Here is a 23,941-nt window from a genome sequence, read left to right as displayed (position 1 = left end):
TTACGGGTGTAGTTGGATTTGGCATATTGAACAGAGGAGGGGAGGTCAGAGGATGGAGTAGGAGAGGTGGGCTTGTAAGTAAGATCGTGATTCAACAGTTTCTTTTGGAAAACATCAAAGGTAATGAAAGTGTCACGAGCGCGGACAACGTCAATTACGGGCTTATAAGACTCATAATCAAGACCTTCAATAATCTTGGCAATTATATCTTCAACATCAACGGGTTTGCCCATGTAGGCAAGTTCATCAGTGCAAGTTTTGATAGCTTGCATGTATTCAGTCACGGATTGATTTGATTTTGTGATCGACCGAAGACGGTCCTTAATCTGGAGAACATGACCTCGCGTTGGATCTGCATAAGTGGTGGAGAGTGTAGTCCAAACTTCGTGTGAAGTTTTGGCTTGAACTAGAAAAGGTGCCATAGTCGGACCAATGGTGCCAAGAAGCGCACCTTTGATAAGACGGCCCTGACGTATCCAAGTATGATACGCAAGGTGAAGAGTTTTTTTCTTCTCGGCATTGATAAGGACAGCAAAGGGACACTGATGGCTTCCGTCAACATGCTTAAAGAGATCGTAGCCGAACAAGATATCTTCAATTTGAGTAGACCAAGAGCCATAGGTCATGGAGCTAAGAGCGGTGCATTGATTGAGATTAATAGCAATGAATGGAACCAGGGTTTCATGAGAATTTGGGATGATGGCGTTTTGTCCAAATGCATGGAAAAAAATTGAGAGTTTTTGTGAAGGAACGATTTTACTGGCTTTATACCATATAGAGAAAGGAAGAAATGTTTGTGAAAGATTGATCCTATTGACATGCTAATACAATGTATATAGTACGAGAGTTCTAAGAATATGGAAATACAATCAATGGGAATATACAAAAAATAGGAAATAATAATAATAAGATTACATAAAAAGATACACCAAATAATAAAAGATCACGAACTTGATGAACAAGGAACAGATTCCTTAACAAGACGAGGGTGGTGGTGCATGACAAGGGTGTTTATTGGTTAAGGGGTTGGTTTTAGTTTGGATTTCCCATACCTAGTGGGATCCTATTTTGACAAATAGTTTTGATTCCAAACCGAGATGATATTTACTTTACTTTTTTAAGGTGTTATTTTAAAAATATCTATCTAGAGTAAGTTTTTAACAATAGTGTTTTACATTGATGCTTATGTTTGTAGTTTGAGGGTCAAGATAATTGGGCTCTCGATGCAAATAGAACCGGGCGCGTCTCCAGGTAAATGCACACTTCTCTACCACCTTAGCCCCATGCCCCATCTTCACCTTCAAAAGAGGCTAAAGACAGCATATGAGTTTGCCTCTAAATTCCAAAATAATTTAAAATTTTCTCTTTTGTCAAAACAGCATTGAGCCGAAAAGTGACAAACCAAAATTTTTAAAAACTGCATTTACATCTACCCAAAAAAAGCAAGCTCTTACAAAGCGAGAGTTAATCACCATATTAAGCCTATACTCTTTCAGAACCCACTGAGTCTTGGTTTTCCAAATACATTTTGTTGCCTAGATTACCGCTCGACATCGTCAAAAGCAAATGTCAGCATCTTGCTCAAAGATGCTGTCTCAATCGTGCATAGAACCGAGCAGCTTAAGAGCAAGAGCCTCTTGGGCCTCCAAAGAAAGTTTATTTCGTTTTGCGACCGTGTCCTTGTCTTCACTCTCACTGTCTGAGTACAGCTTGGTTTTCTTATTGAGTCGTGGGGCGACAGCTTCTCCATCAGAATCCTCTTCATCTTCATCAGGCATTCCCCTCTTAAGCTTAGCCTTTTTCTTCATTTTTATCTCTTTGAGGCGTTGACGACCATGAAGCTTATCCTCTTTATCTGCCTCCTTCAACTTTTCTCGTTCCTTCTTATACCGTTCAAGCACTGCAGCCAAGGTTACCACAACTATTCAGCCATATTGGAATTACGAAAAAAAAAAAAGAAAAAAAAACTACCTTAAGGATTTCAAGTTTCGACACTAGGAACTAGACAAACATTTGTTCATCATGAACCAATTTGGAAGATCTTTTTTCACTAGATATACCCTTGCTTCAATGGTTCCGAGATTCGACTTTAACCATCACAGATATTTATAGCCACTTTAACTTATATCATTCACTTTGGTGGAACAAATTCCTTCTTAATATTTAATTGTCCTACTCTATTGTTCCTCCATTACTCTAAACCCATTTTCCCTGTGAGAAAAATTACAACTCCCGCCGTGATAAAGGAACATTAAAGAAAAAAAAAAAACTCGTATTCATCTGATCGCCTCTTCCCCCATCAATATTATACTAAACACTAGGACGTGGCGTATTTTCATGCCAACTATAGTAAGTAGTAACAGATAGCCCACCCAAAACAACTGGAACTCAAAGTTGGACAAGAGAGGAAGTGAAGAGAGCTGAAAAGTACGACGGAGAACAGAATTGGTATCCAAGAAGAACAGAGGCTGAAAAAACATGTAACTGGAAATTTGGTATTCAACAAGAGCAACGGAGAAAAAGAAATAAAGAAGCATATATGGAAAGGATAGGGGTAGGGGGTAGAGTAAATTGGGGGGAACATAACAGGCCAAAGGCGGAGAAATGCATCTTACTCCGTAAAAAATAGAATAATGTTGTATTGGTGGTTTTTTGAGTAAAGTTGAGGGTATATCAGTGAGTTATACGAAAATGTTGCTGGAAGCCTTGAATAGACTTAAGGTGTCTTTGGCAATAGAAGTTCCAATTTCTGATGAAAATCATGTTTTTGGTCTAAAATGAAATGTAGAGTGTCCCACCCATGTCCGAATGTCGAGTGTCCAGGATGGGTACGCGTGGTAATATTGAAGAGTCCGAGCAACTTAGACCAAAAGTCCATTCTTTTTCGATGATGCATAGCATCTTTTCTCTAATCAACATTCAACATGACCCAATGAACAGTATCTTCATTGGCTACAGTTTCACTGTATTGTCAACATCTAAACTTACTTTTTATTTCCGAAACATGTTTAAGACAATTGTCTCCAGCATCAGTCACCATCATATTACGTGAATGAACAAGAAGAATGGCATGGCAATTCTTAACATGAGAAGTCGATAATTCTTAAATTTTACAAATGTTCAAGTTGAGAGAAAATATGATAACTAAAAAGTTGGATTTCGTACCTTTAACTTCATCAATTTTTGAGGTATTTCCCCCAGCTCTATCTGCTATAGCTGCAAGAGGAGGAAGATCATTGCCCTCTTCATCAAACACAACCCTTTTCCCTGTGGGTCTATTCACATTAATCTTCAATTTCTTTTTCTTCAAAACTCTGGTGACAGGTCTACAAGAACAAACAGGATCAACACAACAATGAAAATGATAGAAGGTGAACACACCATTGCTCATAAACAATCTTCGATAAAAAGAGGGGGCAGGGGTATAAGTGGCAGTCAAAATGTCAACAAACAAGACATCAAAGCAACATTTAGGGGTGTGCAAAATCCGGTCCGGTCTCCGGTCCAACATTTTTCAACATTCCGGTTTCCAGGTCTTTTCCGGAATTATTATTCTTTTTTCTTAAAATATTATTTAAAAAACACATTTTAGATCTACTTATTCCGGTCCAATGGACCGGATTTTGAAAAAGTGGGTATGTAAAGAAAAAATCCGGTCCAACCGGTCTGTCTTGACCGAATTTTTCTGGTCCGGTCTCCGGTCCATGTTTTTTCGGGATTCCAGTTCCGGTCCGGTCCAATGGACCGGATTTTGAAAAGGTGGGTATGTAAAGAAAAATTCCGGTCCGGACCGGTGCGCAACCCTAATCCCAGTGCCTCAAGGCAACCACAAATGATAGCCTTGATGGGTAAGGGTGACATGATATGTGCAATGTTATCGCTGCATTATCAATACAGAGAGGTGTCTGAAATTCCCACAACGATAGTTGCACCGAGAAATGCATTGAATGGATGCTTTTAAAATGCAGAGAAACTGATCATATTGATTTATTCCATCTTCAAGCAAGACATTGTAAACTAAAACTGTTAGGTTACAATTCTCAGGAAAACAGGAATATGAAGTAACATACACTAAGGCTTCAATGTCAGGCTTTTGTGGCATGGCTTCAGCAGAAGTCTCTTTCCCAAGGAGATCACTGTCAGATTCATCTTCACTAGATTCACTCCCGACCATTCCTGATGTCTCCAACAGATTTTCTGCTGCAGACTCCTCTAAATCAATAGTAGGCCCTACTTTTGAAGAACTCTTGGCCATGCTTTTCCCATTAAAAAACCTAATTTTTGGTGTTAATGGTAAACCCAATGATGCTGAGAACTCATCAATTGCAAGTTTCATCACGTCGAAAATTTCTTTGTCCTTCTCTTTACTGATAGACTTGAGATACGTAATGAATGCTCTTTGAGCCAACTGCCTCATTTCAGGAAACCGGGCTAATTTATCAGCTAGCTGAACAGCAATTGGTTGCAATTTCTCTTTATTCACCTGAAAGTTTGAAGAGACGCATGACTAAACTAAAAAAGTATGTAGTACTTGATAAAGGACAGAAAATAATCACGGCTAAGGTATTCAACTGTGCCGCCAAAAAGACAAGAGAAAAGTAACAAACAAAATTTACCTTTCTCTCAACAATTGGAATTTTTGCCTCTCGTAGTTTATCTAGCATTTTTATTTCCGACGGTTCCAAAAATAGAACAGCTTTTCCCCCAGAATTGTATCGAGCAGTGCGGCCAACTCTATGTATGTATGTTGCAACATCAGGAGGACAATCCACCTAGACGGAAAAAAATAAAAGTTGAAGCAGTTTAAATTCTGAACTTAAACAAAAACAGTCGCTCAACAGAGAAAACAAAAAAAAAGAGCTCACCTGAACAACCCAGTCAACAGCTTTATCGAAATCAAGACCTCTTGAGCTCACATCAGTTGAGAAAAGAACAGCATGTTCATCACAAAATTGAGAATATGTTCCCAACCTCTTTTCCTGGTTCATCTTTCCATGTAAGCACTTCAGAGGTATACCAGGCCGTAGTTTCTTGAACGCCTCAAAGACAAACTTCACCTTCACAATTTAAGTGATAACAATAATCAGGCAGTCTGTTCACTCTGTTGTTGTATTAAAACCAGAAACAATCACGAAGGGCAGACTTAAATCCCTCAGTTATACAAAGATGAATACAAATGACAACAATCTCACATAAATTACGCCAGACCTACCTGCTTGCGGCTAGTAAGAAACACAAGAACCCTGGATTTGAGATGAGACTTAATAAAACTCCACAAAAGGTCCAACTTTTGATGTAGAGGGACAACAGTAGCAGTCTGCACCAAGTTTTCTGGAGTTGCTGTAGTGGCTTCTTCGTGAACACTCAGATATTCAGGATCCTTTAAACTGAGTCTTGCTAGGTCTTGAACCGATTTTGTTTGGGTTGCTGAAAACAGCAAAGTTTGCCGCGTCCTTGGAAGCTGTGAAATAATTGCATTTACTTCTTTCTTAAAGCCCGCATCAAGAATTCGGTCTGCCTCATCAAGGACTAAAATCTGACACGGAGAAAAATCCTCAGACAACCATTATGTAAAGCTTCAATCCAATAACATACAAAATTAATGACCTGAGCAATTGATCAAATAAAGAAGAAAAAGGAAGAACGCATAAGATTTAGTTGACCTGCAGCTGAGAGCATTCAAAATTTGTAGTTTCATCCATGTGTTGTAGTAGCCTTCCTGGAGTACACACCAATATATTAAGTTCATGCACACGTTCTTTCTCCGTATCAACCCCTTTACGGCCACCAATGAGTAGACCGGCACTAAGCCCATGATACTTCCCAACTGAGTTTAAAACACCAAAAAGCTGAGTGGCCAATTCTCTAGTAGGGGATAGGATGATGCAGCCCACACCGAACTCCGGACCCCATCTTTCCTTGTACAACTTCTCCAACACCTAATAGTATTTGTAGTAAGTAACTTGCAAGTAAAACGCTTATATAAGAAAATCAACAATTGGAGAAGTCGAAGTCGAAGATGGCTGAAGAAAAGGCAAGGAATTGAAAAAGTAAATGAAAGGAAAGGAACTCACAGGAATAAGAAAAGCCAAGGTTTTACCGGACCCAGTTTGAGCAGCACCAAGAATATCACGGCCGCAAAGGGAATGCGGCAAAGAAGCTCTCTGAACATCAGTCATCTTCTCAAACTTAGAATTTCTCAACCCATCTTTAGTGTTTCTAGACAATGGGAGCTGGTTGAAGAGCTGACAGCCAGCGTACCTTGAGAAGGTATGTTCATCGAGCTTCCCCACAGGTGAGTCATCCGGCAATGGCGGAAGCGATAAAGGGTTCAAACCAGGGTCGGGTTTACCGAATTCAATCCATTGTTTTAGCATTTCGATTTCTTCCTTTTCGGTTAGACGCCGTTGTTTGGCTAATTGACGCCGTATTGGTTTTGATTTTTTCATTTTGGTGGGTGGATTTGGGGGAGATTGAACTGAACGAGGTGGGGGGTGGGTTTAATGGAGAAGAGTTAGGGTTTAGTAGGAGGTGGGAAAAAAAGAAGGGATATGCTAAATCCCGCGCATAACTTTACTAAATCCCGCGCATTTTGTCAGCCTATTCCGAGTTTACCCCTCTCATTTCTCACCCCTCAGACAAATCAAACCAAAAAATAAGAAATCCCCAAAAAGTGTCCCGTTGCACCACCAGAATGCTCCCCTGGAAATTGACCGACGACGGAGAATTCGGCGACCCCAACGTATGTCGACGGTGACGGTGTTTGACGGCCGTTACTGTCAGGGTGGTCGGAGTGGGGGATTGGTGGTCAAGGGTTATTTACCGATGAAAACGCAAGTTACTGGTTATGCATTATGCAAGTGCAGAGTTTTCGCTCATTAACTTTGTTTTTGTAATTCAATCAATTGATAACGAAAGTAACATGTTCATTGATAGTTTGGTCAATTGAGAAAGGAATTTTTTTTAATTTGTGAAAACCCTAATTTTGAAAATCTTTTTTTCATTAATTCAATCGATTAAAAGAGGTATATTCATAAAATTGTTGAAAAAACGGCGAAACTACTTGTGATATGTGCGAATTAAGATTCATAATTATCGAATTATTAACAAGTGATTCAGTTTTGAGAAGGAAGAGAAGGGTGAAAACTTTTTCAATTTGTTTTCAAGATGAAGGATAGGATTGGAATAATAGAGGTAAAGTGCGCGGGATTTAGTAAAACTGTGCGCGGGATTTAGGAAATACGAAAAAGAATGGTGGCCGGCAATTCAAGGGATTTGTGAAACTCGATAGAAAGGTGTAAAGTGTAAACTAACACGGGTGGTATCCGTCTTAAGCTTAAGATGGGTCAGATAGTATCATATTATGTGAAAATAGTATGGGATGAGTGAAAATAGTTGGTTGGATTTTTTTTCAAGAATCCTAGTCGCTGGACCAAAAAAACGAAAATTCAAAACAAAGTGGAAGATGATAATCAAGACGAGTTAACCTCCTCGCATTCAAGCGGAAAGTCCCTCTCCTTACTTGTTCTAATAAAAATGCGGGGGTTGGACCTAGCTCGTTTTTCAGGATAAAAAACCTGTAAATGTTGGCCTGCGACCGATTTAATCCAAACTTGAAATGACCTGTTATTAGGGCAGAACACGGATCGGGTATCCGATCCAAAGTGCTAGTTCGGATCAGATATCCATATTAGAAATCCTGAAATTAGATATCCAATATCCAAACCAAATGTTTCGGATATCCAATGTTCGAGTATCCAAAATAATCGGATCGGATGCTGATATCCATCGGATATCCATACTTTTGAATTTCCTTTAAAATTAAGTTTGAAACACGATTATATTCAGTCTTACATGATGATTTTCTTTAGTATTCTTACTCCAATATTCTCGACATAAAATTTAAGTATCACTTAGATATTTCTCTAATATTTTATACATTAATTAAGTTGTTGTATCAAATAAAATTTTATTTTCTCAAAATTATACTAGAAAACTATAGTTGCAGATTGGATCGGATATCCAAATGTTTTAATTCTAACTAGTCTTTGAACCCGTGCACTGCACGGGTAGTAATAAAAAGTATTATTAAAAGTAAAAACTTATGTATTTTTTATTTAGTAAATAACTAAATTTTAAGAATAGTTCGCTTTGACTATCCACATACTTTTATTAAGTTTATGTTGCTTAATTTTAATCAAAGTACCCTGCTTTTTTTTCCTCGAGTTTTTAACATATGAGACGTGAAATCTGAAAAGCGGATATAAAGTTATTGGATATTTATAACCTGTTAATTTAGGCAATATACATTTAATTTTAGTCATTGTAGTACGTTTTTATATCAGATTACCCCTATTATTTGTTATCCTCTCAATTCTCTACCTTATCTCTCATTTTCTCTCCCACCCACAATCGCCTGAACATGTGAAAGGAGCTAGCGTTCGCTATCACTGACTGATTACATCGAGATTCACCAACAGACCCTCCACCGCAGTGGTGAACGCACCCAACATCTCAGACACGACGTTTATCTCAACCCCTATCTCAACAACCCCCTCGCGTATCATACGTCCTCCAACAATACTACCCCATCTTGCCCTTCACCATCCCCCGTCGTCTCGTGACGTCATCCAAATAACCACCATTTCGGCCCTACCCTCATGGGTGATCCCTAACCCTTCGACTAACAATATGCGACTTCTCACCCTATCATTACCCACTCATAGCGACCCATCCCCTATCACGACCTCCCACCATCAACACCGCTCATTATTCATTCGCCTTTCAAGTCGCCAAATTTGTTTTTTGTTTATTGAGTCATGTTAATTGTTAACACTTGTCTCTCAACATTGTTAATTTGAGATAATTTAAAATGAGTGATGTGAACAATAAAATTTAAATGGATAAAGCATTTTTTTACTAACAACTTATTTACTCATTTCCTTACAATGTCATAATGTTATGCGTTAGTTGTTAGATAATTTTTTAAAGTCACTCCAACTTTTATAAATTGAAAATAATACTAAGTATCTAAATTGATTTTTTGTAACTCTATATTATCTATTGCTTATGACCTAATATATATTATGGACTTATTTGGAGAAATGTTATTAGGTGTGAAATAAAGATATGCTTAAATTTACAAACTAAGCATTTAAATTGACCAAACTCAAATTTAATTGGCCAAAACTCTTTATATGCTAAAAATATTTATTCTTAGGTTTTAATATTTCCTTTACCAGTCTAAACCATTTTTTTTCCATTTACCTCAATTCTATTTTCATCGTTTATATTTTGACACAAACAAACAAATTTGTATTTGTAACAAAATTAATCAGTTTCTTACTGGTCGGTTGGTTAGCTATTTCACAACTTTAATTAGCTATTTTCCATCTGCACCAAAAAAAAAATAGCTATTTTCCATACTTTGATGCAATAGTCTCATGATTAATTACCTCGTACCTGTAAGTGACTGAATAATATTCTCTTAAGGTTCAAGCTTCCTAAGTTGCAAAAATGACTCATTTTTTTGCTATACGTTTGTCTTGGTAATATTTTTAAGTAATTACTCTTCCATTTCATTTTATTCTTTTTTCCAAAATTTAATCCAAATTAATTGTCTTATTTTTAAATTTAGTATGTTAAATGGATTAACAACCAATCTTATTCATACTCTAAAACTTAATCCAAATTAATTGTCTTATTTTTAAATATAGTATGCTAAATGGATTAAGAACCAATCTTATTCATAAAACTATAACTTTTTTTCAAAATAGAAAATAAGACAATAAAAGTGGAATGAAAGAGTATCATTTTACTGAAATATGTTTTCGATAAATAATAAAAATGCTTTTTGAACGTATGCGTTAAGGATACACATTAATATATGAAATTAAAAAATATATTCTTTTTTTGTGCCACCAAGTAGCAATACTTTCATATTTTCGTAAAATATTGTTCAATGTCTAATTATCTAATTATCTATATAATATATTTATTAATAGTAACAAATTCGTTATAGAATATAACCTCTCATAAAGTAATCATCTCACAAATAAATAGTGATGTTATATATAAGGTTTTTCCATAATTACTGTGTAAAACGGTTTTACAATGTATGTGATTGTCATTATATAAAAAACACATATTTATTCACTAATAGCATTAAATTATTGTTTTCTTAGATAAAAAGACGCCTTATATGTGAAACCGTCTTATTCTACAATCTGTGAGTTTAGAATGATATAACTAATACAAAACATTTAATCGTTTTCTCAACAATTAAAATCGTCTTCAAATCTTTCCAAATTATAACAGACGAAATAATATTTTTTGTAAAAAATAAAAAAGAAGAAGAGTTTTAAAAATAGGAAAAGTATTTAAATTACCAAAAATCCTAAAGAATAAAAGATGAAAGCGGCGCTATTAAGTATTAACGGATGACTCGGTCTTTCATAATTATCATCAACTCTTAATGCTTCATCCTACTCATCAAATATACTCTATCTTCAAAATTACCTATATTTCAATTTCTGCTAATTTAAATAAATTTTAATATTAATTCATCGAAAAGCATAGTTATAATCAAAGTTATAATATCAGGCCAAGTTACATGATCATCTTTGCACATGATTTTTAGGGATTTCAGGAAAGATTCTTTTTGATTTATAGGTAATATATGATAATGAGTTTAAAAGGATAGATTTTGAAAAGATACTCCTCTTGTTTTGGAAAATCTGTTAAAAATCTTTCAAATATGGAAATTATGCTGATTATACGGAAATTAAATATTTAATTTGCAAATGACACGTGGCAGAAGCCATCTGCCGATGACACGTGGCAGATGGTTTCTGCTTTAATATAATACTAGTTTTTAAACCCGTGCCCTGCACGGGTGACAATGTAGAGGGTTAATCGAAGTAAATATAAAATATATACCTTTTGGAGTGAAGTTGTAAGGTTTAATTCATTAATACTCCTAGGTTTTAGATAGAACTTTTGAAAGTCTTTTTTTCTTTCTTTTTTTTTTTTTTAATTTATGTAGATATTTGTAAAGTTATATCTCGTAATTTTATTCATAGTACTTTGTGATTTATTTTCTTTTCATCTAGTTAAATATTTAAATTATGCGAGTTTTAAGGGAGATTTCTTGGATATTTTTTTGGACCCTAATTTTTAGATTGATACCATAAAGTGATAAACTGATGCTTAAAGATTTTAAATAAAATTATTAGTTGATCAATTGTGAATTTGGATGCATAATTGTTGTATTTGCCAATAAAATTACTCCCGTGTCGGTCAACTTCCCCACATGGCTCTCCAACTCAACCGACCAAAATCACCCCTTCCTTACACATCGCTCCTCCCACCCTTACCCTACCCAGTCACTCAAACCCACCGCTCCTCCCTCAACCACCAGTCCTTAATTAGTCGGATTTAAAACTTAATTAGTCAAATTTAAGTCAATCAATCAGAATGTTATATTCTTTAAAAGATATTCTAAACTTATCCTAATATCGTAACTGAACAAATATCCTTCCCAATTAAATTGATATTTTTTTATTTAAGTCTTAGAATTACAGTTATTAACATGTGTCACACTATAAGGCTAATGACACGTGGCGAAAAATTAGGCTGATTTTTGGAAGTAGTGTTCGCCATCACTGATATGCTACCTCGAGATCCACCAGCAGACCCTCAGTAGTGATCGCATCCAACACCTCAAACCACGACGTCCTTCTCAATCCCTCTCTCAACCGCTCGCCCGCCCCTCCGCCCTCTATCTTGCCTCCATTATCATCTACGTCCTCCAACTACCCTACCATATCTTGCCTCCACCATCACCTACGTCTCGTACCTCTAGCATAACCATCATCCCGGTCACACCCCCACGCGTGATCCCTAACCATTCTCATATCATTATGCGAGTCCCCACCCCATCATTACCCACCCATTGTGCCCCCTCCTGTATCACGACCTCCCACCATCAACATTGCTCATTCGTTCAGTTTTCAAGTCCGGCAAATACTAATTTGTTTTTTTATTGAGTCATGTTAACAATTGTCTCTCAACATTGTAAATCATTATAAACAATATTTATAATATTTATATTATAATTATATTTGTCATATTTTATGTATAAAAAAAGTCATTTATGTGCCTTTAATCGAGTGTAAACAAATAACTATTTGTATATCCCACATCATATAAAATTATCACTCTCTAATAGTATACACGATGTGCATCACATCATTTTGTCTGCTCTTTGTATTTCTGTCAAAAACAAAACTACTTTACTTGACTTCTCCCTCTAATTTTCAATTGCGTAGTCAATTTTGCTACTAAATTATTAAATTAACCTTTATAATTCCTACTCTTTACCAAAATCCGTAATGATTCAATCAATTTATATCATCCGTGCTGGATGAAACATCAAATTTATCAAAAAGTGAAAAATTTATTGAAGTTTGATGCTTGAGGTGAATAATTGAATATTATATGAATATGATGTAAAGCTCATTCTTAAGCTGTCATTCACCACGGGAACAATGTTTAAAATCCTTCTCCGATCCAATCACTCTAAAAAAATCTTTCTTAAATTTATTTAATAAACGATTGTTTTCCAATACTTGAAAGTTCATCTACTTGCTCGATTCGGCTCGAATATTGTCTCAAATCGTAATGACCCCGTCTTTCTTCCAACATGTCAAACCCGTGTTACATATTTAGATTTCTTTATTTTTATTTTTTTTTGCGGAAATACATGCTTTAAATTCATTTCATTAGTTTTTCTACATGATATCCTCGTATTTTATCGAATTCTACATGGTACCTCTTTGATTTTCCGAAACATCATTGCAAGTTGCAATCCTAAAATTGATGAAAACGTTTCAGCATAAGGGTACATCGACAACGCACACACACTCTTTTTTCATTCATTTACCTAATTTCGTGTTATCACATAAGCCTAAAACCCCTAAATTACACGGTGGTAATGAAAAGCATTTGTCTTAGACTTAACAAACACATCGTGTCGTATTGGGTTAGTGTCCATGTTAATGTTGAATGGGTTATTATCCTGTCAAGTCCCAACCCGAACTCAACATGATTACATAAACACATCGAAAGACTCAACCCAAACCCATAAGTATTTAAGTTTTGTATAACCTATTCCGACGTGTTTAACTCATTTTATCTTTAAACATATCAATTTGAATTCTTTTAACCCTAGTCCAAACCCATTTAATGTTCTAATTTTAGAAGTTATATTTTTAAAACAAACATTATGATTAAAGTTTAATAATCCTAATAATATATTCCGTATAAATCTTTGAAAGAGTGATAATATATGATAAACTCACGAGTCACGACTAATGTCAATTTTTCTTTTTCTTTTTACTTATGTATCAAGTTAGAAATAAAAAAGTAAAATAAAAATATACTCCATATTTAGATTAATTATGATTTATGAGGCATTATTTGCAGTTGTGTAGGAATTGGAAAGTATACCTTTCTGTCTATCTCTTATCACAATTCTCGTTTAAGATGGTCATTATCTGTCTTAAGATTAAAATGAATAGTACCCATCTTAACCAAGATTTATTGATCTCTTATATGCCCTCGTCGTCTCGTCGACTCACTTTGAAATTTCATTTACCGTAGGATAATTGCTTGTACTTAATTGATTCCAATTTTTTTTATTGCATCTATATTTGTAAAAACCTCCATAAATAATGAATAAAAGACTTATAGTGATAGCAGACATAAACAATCGAGAGAATCAAATAGTTTCACAAACATATGAAGTACCAAAAGATTGAAAAAAAAACTTGCAAAATGTAATACTTCGTACTATTACTTCACCCAACGGTCAATGAATCAATTATCCACTGTGGAATTTTACTCAAAAACTAAGAATATACACACACTTTCACCATGTATTTGTCGAGTTATTCTTTGTTGGACAATCTCTTCAACTTGCTTTAACATTTGATCATGTTAAAACTCTTAAGAGGGATAGCTTTACAATTCATGAAATATTTAGAGTATGCAATGTATAGATTTTTTTTTTTTGGAAAGGTTGCCCATGTAGGCTTTTCTGGTGCAACTATATTGCTCTAAATGGTACTCCTACATTGTAGTACTTCAGTATATTTAAGATTTACTCTGTAAGATTTAAGGATGTGTGATATATATATGATTGTGTGAACATAAAAAAATTTGATTCGATAGATCAATGCATATAAGACGAAAAATATATTGCAAAATATATAGATTATTGCATAAAACGGAAAATATATTGTATAAATAGATAGCAATTACGCCGTATATATTTGTATAAAATGATAAGATCTTGGGTAATTAAATATATACCGTAATATTCCATCACAGAAAATACTCTGAATTTTCTTATTTGCCATTTTTGCGATATACTGTATTTTTTAAGCTAAATTATATATACTCCGAATATTGCGCAAATATCTCCTATGTTCGGAGTATAATTTGATACTGAAAATATCTCCTAAATATTTTGTGCGGTATATTTGCGCGAATATCTCCTATTGAAAATACTTGTAATAGTCCATCACCGAAAATATCTCCTTAAAAATTGCGCAAATATCTCGTAAAAAAAATGATACCGAAAATATGTTAGAAAAATGATACTGGAAATATCTCCTAAATATTTTTTAAGTTGTCTTGTTGAAATATTCTGTCGAAAATGACTCCTAAAATTGAGGATATTTCATGTTATTTAGATCATTTGAGGAAGCCAAAGATATATATTGAATAAAAAAAAAATTTAACGTGATTACAAATCTGTTTGTGGAGATTTCAACAATTCAATTCAAGTTAATGTGATTGTAAATCATATTTTTTTTTTAAATAAAAAATGACACGTGGCGTTTGAAGGAGTTGTGACACGTGGCGATCAAAGAGGCATGCGGTTGTTGCTTTAATATAATATATGATATGATATCCATATCCAAACCAAAACCAAAGATTTCGGATCAGATATCCAGACCAAACTTAACTTTCGGATCGGATATCCAAAAATTCGGATCGGATTCGGATCGGATATCAGATCAGTTTGGATAATCGGATTTTTGGCTCAGCCCTACCTTTATTTTAGCCTGAAACCCGACCTGACTTGTTCAACCCGTCAAAGATAAATCAAGAATATTATTTAGATATAAATATTTTTATATTATAATACTTGAAAATATATAGAAAAATAATTATTAAAATGGACGAACGCGGCCTCTTGGGGTGACGGTCCATCATACCGAATCCGATCCAATATAAACCTAAATAACCGGACCCCTTAGGATCCGCCACTGTACACACCGAGCAATCGAGCACACCGTACTAGAGAACTTTAAAGGAGGCAGACAGGCAGTGTAAATTCTGGTAGTGAGATGGAAGAAAATGAAGTAGACTTGGACAATCATTACTAACTAATATGTTAATTTGAAGTCAAGTTTCCTTGTTTACTAAAGGAATTCAGACAACCATCACTGACAGAAAAAAGGGACAGCTTACCTTATATGGGTTAGACTGTCTCTGACATCAATCTTTCTTACTGACCTCTTAACTTCAGAATGCAGCAACTGTTTTTCATCATCCATATAGACTCACATATTAAGATGCATTACATATTGTTTCTCTGCAGTTTTTGCATCAAAACTCGGTATTAATCTTTAGTAAAACTACTAAATAACATCCTCGAGTTTCCTACTGAGAAAGTCGGCCTCAGATTTGTGCGTGAGTGTAAAGTTTCGAAATGGGATGTGAAAGTAATGATCAAAGCCAATACAGCTGTGTAGCTGCCAGAATGTCGAGACTGAAGTTCACTGTCTCTGCTATACTCGCAGTTATCATGCTTTCTCCCCCAACAGGTAAAGAATTTCCTGGTTTCTTTATTTTCTGTTGTCTGTCCTGCCAACTTAATTTCGGCTAATACTTTGTCATTCCTTCATACGCGAAAAAACAGATGCATATGATCCATTAGATCCCACCGGGAACCTAACAATCAAATGGGATGTAATGCAGTGGACTCCAGATGGTTACGTGGTATGCGCTATATCACTCATCTTTATCTGCAACAGTTAGTCTATTAAGAGACAGTATCAAGTCTTGGACAAAACTATATATATTACATCGACTCATATATATACGGACTTGTTGTAGGCGGTGGTCACAATGAACAACTTCCAGATGTACAGGCAGATAATGAACCCAGGGTGGACACTAGGATGGACGTGGGCGAAGAAAGAAGTAATATGGACGATGGTGGGAGCGCAAACCACAGAGCAAGGCGACTGTTCTAAGTTTAAGGCCAACATACCTCACTGCTGCAAGAAGACGCCTACCGTTGTGGACCTGCTCCCTGGAGTACCTTACAACCAGCAGTTTTCAAATTGCTGTAAGGGCGGTGTCCTGTCAGCGTGGGGTCAGGACCCCTCAGCCGCTGTATCTGCCTTCCAGGTCAGCGTTGGCCAGGCAGGGACGTCAAACAAAACGGTAAAGTTGCCAAAGAATTTTACCTTGCTTGGCCCGGGACCTGGTTATACCTGCGGCCCTGCAAAGGTGGTGCCGTCCACTGTCTTCCTCACGCCTGACCACAGGAGGAGAACTCAGGCTCTCAGTAAGATTTATATACTTCAACTAATTTCACTGAGACTAGTCTGTCGTTAAGAACGTTATAAAGCGGAAAATCACAGCTAACAAACTGAATTCGGTGCTTCTAATTTGCAGTGACATGGAATGTAACATGCACTTACTCACAGTTTCTGGCTTCAAAGTACCCATCTTGCTGTGTCTCGTTCTCGTCTTTCTACAATGAAACCATAACTCCTTGCCCTTCGTGTTCTTGCGGTTGCCAAAACAAAAACACCTGCATCAAGTAAGACCAATCCCTAACAACTTATACTGAGACGGTCGTATCAACCTCTTAGCACTGACCGTCTCATCATACAGGATTTGATATGTTTCCATTAAACTGAAACATTGTTTTAATCAAATGGAAATGTAGGAGCGACTCAAAAAAACTGCACCATACAGGAATAAACACTCCAAAGAAGGATAACACGCCGCTTCTTCAATGCACACATCATATGTGCCCTATTAGAATTCACTGGCATGTCAAGGTCAACTACAAGGACTATTGGCGTGCTAAGATCGCCATTACCAATTTCAACTATCGCTTAAATTATACCGAGTGGACGTTGGTGGTTCAACATCCCAACCTAAACAATGTCACCCAAGTTTTCAGCTTCGACTACAAGCCTGTAGTCTCTTACGGATCCATCAGTAAGTGCCTCATATTTAACAGACAAAACCCGCCATTTGTGAAAAGAAACTCATTCTATCTTTTCTGCAGATGATACTGGTATGTTCTTTGGTACGAAGTTCTACAACGACCTTCTAATGGAAGCGGGACCATTTGGGAACGTTCAGTCTGAAGTTCTCCTTCAGAAAGATGTAGAAACATTCACCTTGAAACAAGGATGGGCATTTCCGAGAAGAGTTTACTTCAATGGAGACGAATGCAGGCTTCCACCACCAGATGCATACCCTTTTCTCCCAAATACTGCCAATATGATTTCTGTATCTTATTTCACAGTGACAGCTATTTTGTGTTTAATTGCAGTTCTCATTTAGGTGAACTCCGCTTGCTCGAAGCACTCATTTTGTAATACAACCCACTTCACCACAGAAATGTTGTAGAAAAAAACTTTTTTGTAACTAAGGAATCAAATATAAAGTCTCATACTGTCATACTTCCAATCAATGAAGCTACAGATAGGAACATTACAGTCATCACGAGTCACGACAGCATTATCCCAGTCTCAGGCCTCTCGGCTCCCGCAAATACGAGGTAAGGTGGGTCAGATCTATGCAATCGTATCCCTACGTTTACAATATATCGAGTTTTTTTTTTTTTTTTTTTTTTTTCAGATGGCTTATGATTAATTATTCCATAAAACATTGCATCCAGGGACTGCTACTGCAGCAGCGCAGTCAATTTATTAGTTCGACATATTATAAATAATTGCAAGTTTTTGGATCAGCGGGAAATAGAAACACAGATATCGAAGATGAGTTGCAAATATTATAACAGGTCGGAATTCTTAAACCAAGATCCAATGCTTTCAAATACAGGAAGAAATAATTATGTATCCATTTTCATTTTCAAGGCCAGATAGTTATTACGGATTATAAATTACAACACTAAAACAGGAATTCCATAAACTATCTAAACAAGAATACAAAAAAAATATTGTAAGTTGTATAGAAAACTATCCCTAAACAAAATGGTGTCATCTTTCGATGTTCAACATCTTAGACGGTCAAGAAATACACTCATTCCAGTGGTAATGTGCGGCGCACCTGAGCCAGGCTATATTGCTTCAATTATCAGCAGTAGTTACTGCACCAGGTTGATGAAGAGAGGTTTAAGGGGAGACATCACTTCATTACGCTCATTACGCAAGTGCCAGCAAGAAAGCAAGGGATGCCATTACAGCTACAGCTAGCTGAAGTAGGGACGACACACGTTTTGTACTAGCATTTGGCAGCCATGGATAAGCATCTGGGGGAGGCATCACACAGTTATCTCCGTTGAAGTATACTCGTCGTGGAAAAGCCCATCCTTTCTCGAAAGTAAATGATGTCTTTTCCTTCTGAAATAGTAACTCCGACTGTGCATTTCCTAAAGGCCCAGCTTGCATGAGCAGATCATTGTAAAACTTTTCTCCCCATAGCATGCCAGTATCATCTGCAAAACAATTACATAACCCCTCTTTAGAATCCGGAAATAAAATCAGGGGCGGGTGAAAAATACCTACAATAAATTGGAATCTTTTTATGATATTCCCGTTTTTGGGCGCGAGGTTTTCCAATTTTTTGAACACAATCTCACTTTAGTGATCTAAGGATTAAGCTAGCTTTGGTTTTATTATGCTTGATATCAGCGAAGCGAATAACTGCTGAAAGCTTAATTCACCAAAGTTTGATTTGTGAAACCTCGAACCTTAGGGCAGCAAAGCGAAATTTTTCCTTCAAATTTTAGATAAATACGGAGTACTTACTTAAGCCATCATAAGGAGTCAATCCTTTGTAATTGAAGCTGAAAACTTGGGTGAGGTTATCGAAGTTGGGATGTTGCACAACCAGATTCCAGTTAGAGTAGTTCATTCTGTAGTTGAAGTTTGTAATCGTGACCTTAACTCGCCAATAATCCTTGTAATTGACCTTCACATGCCAATGAATTCGGACAGGACACATGTGACTGCTACACTGAACTAGAGGTGCATTGAATCCAGTTTTAGATGTGCCTGCTGAAACAGCTGATGCTAAATACGGATTGTCTCTCCTGCAAACCAAAACCATCATATATTCAAGCTCTATGTTAGCGTGATAAAAGTATTTGTAAAAAGCATAATAAAATAAGCTCTGAAGTTACTTACTCGACACAGCTTCCTGGTTGGGTTATGTTGTTCTGACATCCACATGCACAAGTCGGGCAAGGTACGATTGTTTCATTGTAAAATGAGGAGAGCGAAACACAACACGTAGGAGTCTTTTTAGCCAAGAACTGAGAGTATGTGCAAGTAACATTCCAAGTCACTGCGAAAAGGAAAATAACAATTCTGTGAGATTGAGAGCGTTACAGCCTCAGAAAGTTAAACGTTAAGTAAGCGACCTTTTTACCACTAGAAAGTATTCTTGCAAGAAAGTACTATATTAATCAGATAACCTACATCTGAAAATTATACGTAGTAGTTGACTAGACAGAAACCACGTCTAACAAATATCCTACAGAAACAGGTCAACCATTCACGCAGCTCATTATTAGTGGAATGACTGGAACAATAATTTACAGTCCACGTCCAAACAACGTCAATGGGCCGAACAGTCAGTGAACTCTGCATACTTCTTGTGTTGTGAACTACCAGTGCATAATTGCATTGTATGACACACTTTTCATGAAGGATTATGCATACACACTCCTTATATTAGTACAGTGGTAAGGCTGCGTGCATTAGACACTCTTACCTCCCCCTCGCAGCCCATCCCCTACCCTGCTACCGGAGGGAGCCAATGAGGCGCTAGGATAATTGTTGTTGTTCAAACATTTGTTTTTTGAATGATAACCTATATGTCATGCCGAAGAACTAACAAACTCAGATGTCCGGAATTTCTAGACAGGATACTTACTCAAAGCTTGAGTGGTCCTCCGCTTATCAGATGTCACAAACTGGGTTGGCTTTCCAACCTTTGCAGGCCCACAAGTGTAGCCAGGTCCCGGTGATAGCAACGTGAAGTTCCTCGGCACCTTGACTGTTTTATTAGTTGTTCCTGCTTGACCTACACTAACTTGAAAAGCACTAACAGCAGTGGACGGATCCTGAGCCCATGAGTTCAACACCCCTCCACGACAGCAATTTGTAAATTGCTGGTTGTACGGAGTTCCAGGTAACAAATCAACCACTGTTGGAGTCTTCTTACAGCAATGAGGAAGGTTTGCTTTAAATTTCGAACAATCTCCTTGCTCCGTGGTTTGGCTTCCTACCATAGTCCATATTACTTCCTTTTTCGCCCAAGTCCAACCTAGAGTCCACCCGGGGGCTTGAATATGACGGTACTGCTGAAAGTTGAACATTGTCACAGTAGCCTGCCCACAACATAAAATGCAAAAATGAGTTCAGCACGCGGACATAATGAGCCAAAGAAACGAGTTTTCTTAAGATCCCGTATACATGTCCATTAAAGACATTTATATCCATAACCTAATTACGGTAATTCCTTTTATAGACACATGCTTGCACAGAATTTCCAAGATTAGAACATGGCAACCAAATTCCAACAAAGTCATCAAATGACAGTGATTGATTAACAAAGACACACCAGTCATAATCATTGATTAACATAAATTTCAGAAGAAAAAAATGTTGATTCTTAAGTATTAACCGAAAGTTAACGAAAATTCAGACAGTGACAAGAGATTGGTGTAGCAGTACTTACAACATATCCATCTCCAGTCCATTGTACAATATCCCATTTGATAGTAATGTTTCCATTCGGATCGAGTGCGTCGTAAGCTTCTGAATAAGAATTAAGCAAACACAGCAATGATTATCACTAGATCTAACTCTCTAAGTATATCTAAAGCAGAAAATTCAGTATACACATTAATTATTGGACAATTCAGTCAGCAGATCATAACAATAATAAAAGAGATAACCAATATTCACAAATCTCTTCATCAGACATATTGAAATACCGCTTACAACGAATATAAAAGGTAAACAAATGATCGGGACAGTGGGAGTATTTATCAATATTAACAAATTTAGCAACAAACCCATAACTGGTAAATTTATAGCAGAATTTGGATCAATAACAGTTCAATTAATCAGAATTCACTAAAAAAAGGCAGATTCCAAAAAAGATCAAATTTTGGAAATACCCATAAGCTAAAATTAACTTGATTGAACTAACATAATGCTGATTTGACATAATATTTCCCTAAAATGTCTAAAAACATACAAAATCAATACACAAAAAGCTGCAAATTTTCTGTAAAAAACAGAAGAAGGATGAAGTGGGTAGTTAGTAAGTTACCTGAAGAAGTGAAAAAAGTGCAGGAAAGCAGGAATGCAATGAAAACAGTGAACTTGGCAAGTCTGTAAATGGAGAAAGACTCCATTTTTACTGTTTTTCTCTTCACTTCAAGATCTAAAAATGATGATAGAGAGAGATAGAGAGAGAGGGAAATGAAGTGGGGTTGAAGAGGAGAAGCAAAGCATATGAATTTATGAATACAACAGCCTTTTATTTGCTAGATTATAAAAAAAAAAAAATCAAGCAGAAGAACCAGGAAAGTTCACTGTAATTGTTTAGTTTAGTTGTTAAAGAGATCTAAATCTGCAATTATTTAGATAAATAATTCACATAAGATGACATGATTTTTGTCTTTGTGAGCATTTTTAATCACCAGTTTGGCTTAGCTGTATGGAAAACAACAGGAATTTAAAGCAGCAATGACCCAGTAAAAAAACGAGGGGTAGATTTTATTTAAAATCGTCTTAAATTAAAACTTCTCATGACCCTCTTTTTTCTTTTTAGTTATATCTGTATTTGAATTGATTAAACGAGTCGTTTTAAGTTAGGACGGTTTTAACACGGAGCCGAAAAACAGCAGTGAAATGTAAGACAGCAATGTTATAGGAGCCGACAGTGCGTCGGTGGAGAGGATTGTGTGTGAGAAATGTCTTTGATTTTTTTAATCAAAAAAGTTAATGTGAGAAATGCACATGTTGATAGCCTTGTCAATATCTTTTGTAGAACACTGTGTTGTTGGTAGTAACAAACTAACAACCACTACTATTATAGTGATTTTTTATGTGCAAAATTAATCTTTGGAACGCATAATTAGGTTAAGTTTGTCGGTTGAGAAATTAATTATCCTTTGCATTTTTTATGATGTAGGGTATGATCATACACCCTTTCTTGGGTGTGACATAGAGATGGTAGTGGGCCATGCTAGGCCGGCCCGCTTATCAGCCCACCGTGCCACCCCCAAAAATGGCCCGGCCCAGGCACGCTTATTCGGCCCACCGTGCCATGCTTGGCCCGTAATTGACAAACCCAGCCGCGGGCCACCCTTGCTTGAACTTCCGATGCAACAAACCCGATTAACTAATTACTTTATATAACTAATTATTTTATATTACTAATTGTTTTATATAAGATTTTTATATATTTATAAGTTATTTTGTAAAATTATAAGAAGTATATAAGAATAAAGATAAGTAGAATAAGAGATGGATTGAATTGTGAAGAAATGAATTGAATTAAGGTTGTATTTATAGAGTTTGTAATTATAATAATAAAGAATAAAAAAAAAAAAAAAAAAAAAATTAGCCGTTGAAACTTGCCAGAGCATCAGCCATCAGCAGAGCAACGGTACAAAAGTACCAAAACAGAGCAACGAGCCAAGGCCAACGACTATAATTCCATCTGCCACTGTGCCACCATCGGGTCGTGCCGTGCCAGGCCCGCCGTGCCTGGTGCGTGTCGTGCATGGGCACGATGAAATCGAAATTCTGACGTCGGAGCCCGGTGCTAGCACGAACGGGCCGTGCTCGTGCCACCTCGATTCTGCCGCCGTGCTCATGCCGACTTCCGTGCCTGGCCGTGCCGAGCCCTACCAACTCTAGTGTGACAGTCACAAGTTTGTGATCTTTCACAAACTTTTCTCACTTGTTCATTTGTCTCACGTTACAGGTTTATGACGGATTTCATCTGAATTTGTGATGATCATATATGAAATACGGAGTATTTTTCATTAGGAAGGATTAATGATTTTTTCGAAATATTTCGATTTTGATTTAGTTTAGGTAATTTTATGTTAGTGTTCCGGGCGTAATTCCAGAGCAGTTATATGTTACCACCCGTGCTTGTAGAATGACGTCTTTAGTTGAATCCTCCTTGCGGTCTCCTGAAACAATGAACAAACTGAGGGCTCGGCTTTGGACCGAGCGAACTCACTCCGACGCTCAAGTCAGTAACTTAGAGAGGTAAGTTGTTATTACTTGGCAAAGTACGTATTGTAGAGAGATAAGGAAGATATTACCAGATGAATAGTGATTCTTAGGTTAAATTGTGGATCCTTTACTCAATGAGAGTAGAGGAGTATTTATTGGCTTTCACCTTTTGTCATGTAGTGGCCAAGTGGCTAGCAGGTGGAAAGACTGATCTACCCTCGGCCGAAGGACCCATGGCAGGCCGACGGGCCCTGTTGGCTCACCGCCGAGGGGTCTTGGATATGAGTTCGCGGATGTGTGCCCATTGGTGGTTGCCCGGCCGGGACCCATCTGACAGGCCGACAGGCCTCGTCGGTTAGGCTGCCTAAGCCGTTGACTTGCTGTGGATG

The 23,941-nt window shown here is 36.7% G+C and overlaps 3 protein-coding genes and 1 long non-coding RNA gene across 4 annotated transcripts; 2 read left to right on the top strand and 2 right to left on the bottom strand.

Moving 5' to 3' along the window:
• Positions 1–1,348: 1,348 nt before the first annotated feature.
• On the bottom strand, positions 1,349–6,550 carry LOC141652770 (DEAD-box ATP-dependent RNA helicase 32-like). Its single transcript, XM_074460370.1, has 8 exons — positions 6,075–6,550; positions 5,664–5,939; positions 5,213–5,536; positions 4,866–5,057; positions 4,617–4,772; positions 4,071–4,483; positions 3,166–3,326; positions 1,349–1,900 (listed from the first exon to the last, which is right to left on the bottom strand). The coding sequence occupies exons 1-8, from the start codon at positions 6,447–6,449 to the stop codon at positions 1,596–1,598; spliced, it is 2,202 nt and encodes a 733-aa protein (XP_074316471.1). The 5' UTR covers positions 6,450–6,550; the 3' UTR covers positions 1,349–1,595.
• LOC141652771 (uncharacterized) lies at positions 3,325–4,749 on the top strand. The gene is made up of 2 exons (XR_012547238.1): positions 3,325–3,533; positions 4,045–4,749. It is a non-coding gene; the product is annotated as an uncharacterized LOC141652771 (long non-coding RNA).
• Positions 6,551–15,620: 9,070 nt separating the features above from the next.
• Positions 15,621–17,768, top strand: LOC141652769 (COBRA-like protein 4). Its single transcript, XM_074460369.1, has 6 exons — positions 15,621–15,896; positions 15,992–16,071; positions 16,189–16,645; positions 16,756–16,903; positions 17,033–17,310; positions 17,381–17,768. Exons 1-6 carry the CDS (start codon positions 15,782–15,784, stop codon positions 17,659–17,661), a joined length of 1,359 nt encoding a protein of 452 aa, XP_074316470.1. The 5' UTR covers positions 15,621–15,781; the 3' UTR covers positions 17,662–17,768.
• A 324-nt stretch (positions 17,769–18,092) lies between these two features.
• On the bottom strand, positions 18,093–22,025 carry LOC141652768 (protein COBRA-like). The gene is made up of 6 exons (XM_074460368.1): positions 21,628–22,025; positions 21,028–21,107; positions 20,221–20,677; positions 19,470–19,629; positions 19,092–19,375; positions 18,093–18,778 (listed from the first exon to the last, which is right to left on the bottom strand). Exons 1-6 carry the CDS (start codon positions 21,710–21,712, stop codon positions 18,486–18,488), a joined length of 1,359 nt encoding a protein of 452 aa, XP_074316469.1. The 5' UTR covers positions 21,713–22,025; the 3' UTR covers positions 18,093–18,485.
• Between the last annotated feature and the right edge of the window lie 1,916 nt (positions 22,026–23,941).

The sequence above is a fragment of the Silene latifolia genome, chromosome 4 (genome assembly GCF_048544455.1).
Source record: "Silene latifolia isolate original U9 population chromosome 4, ASM4854445v1, whole genome shotgun sequence".
In the NCBI taxonomy this organism is placed as follows: Eukaryota; Viridiplantae; Streptophyta; class Magnoliopsida; order Caryophyllales; family Caryophyllaceae; genus Silene; species Silene latifolia.
This window is presented reverse-complemented; position numbering and strand designations above follow the sequence as displayed.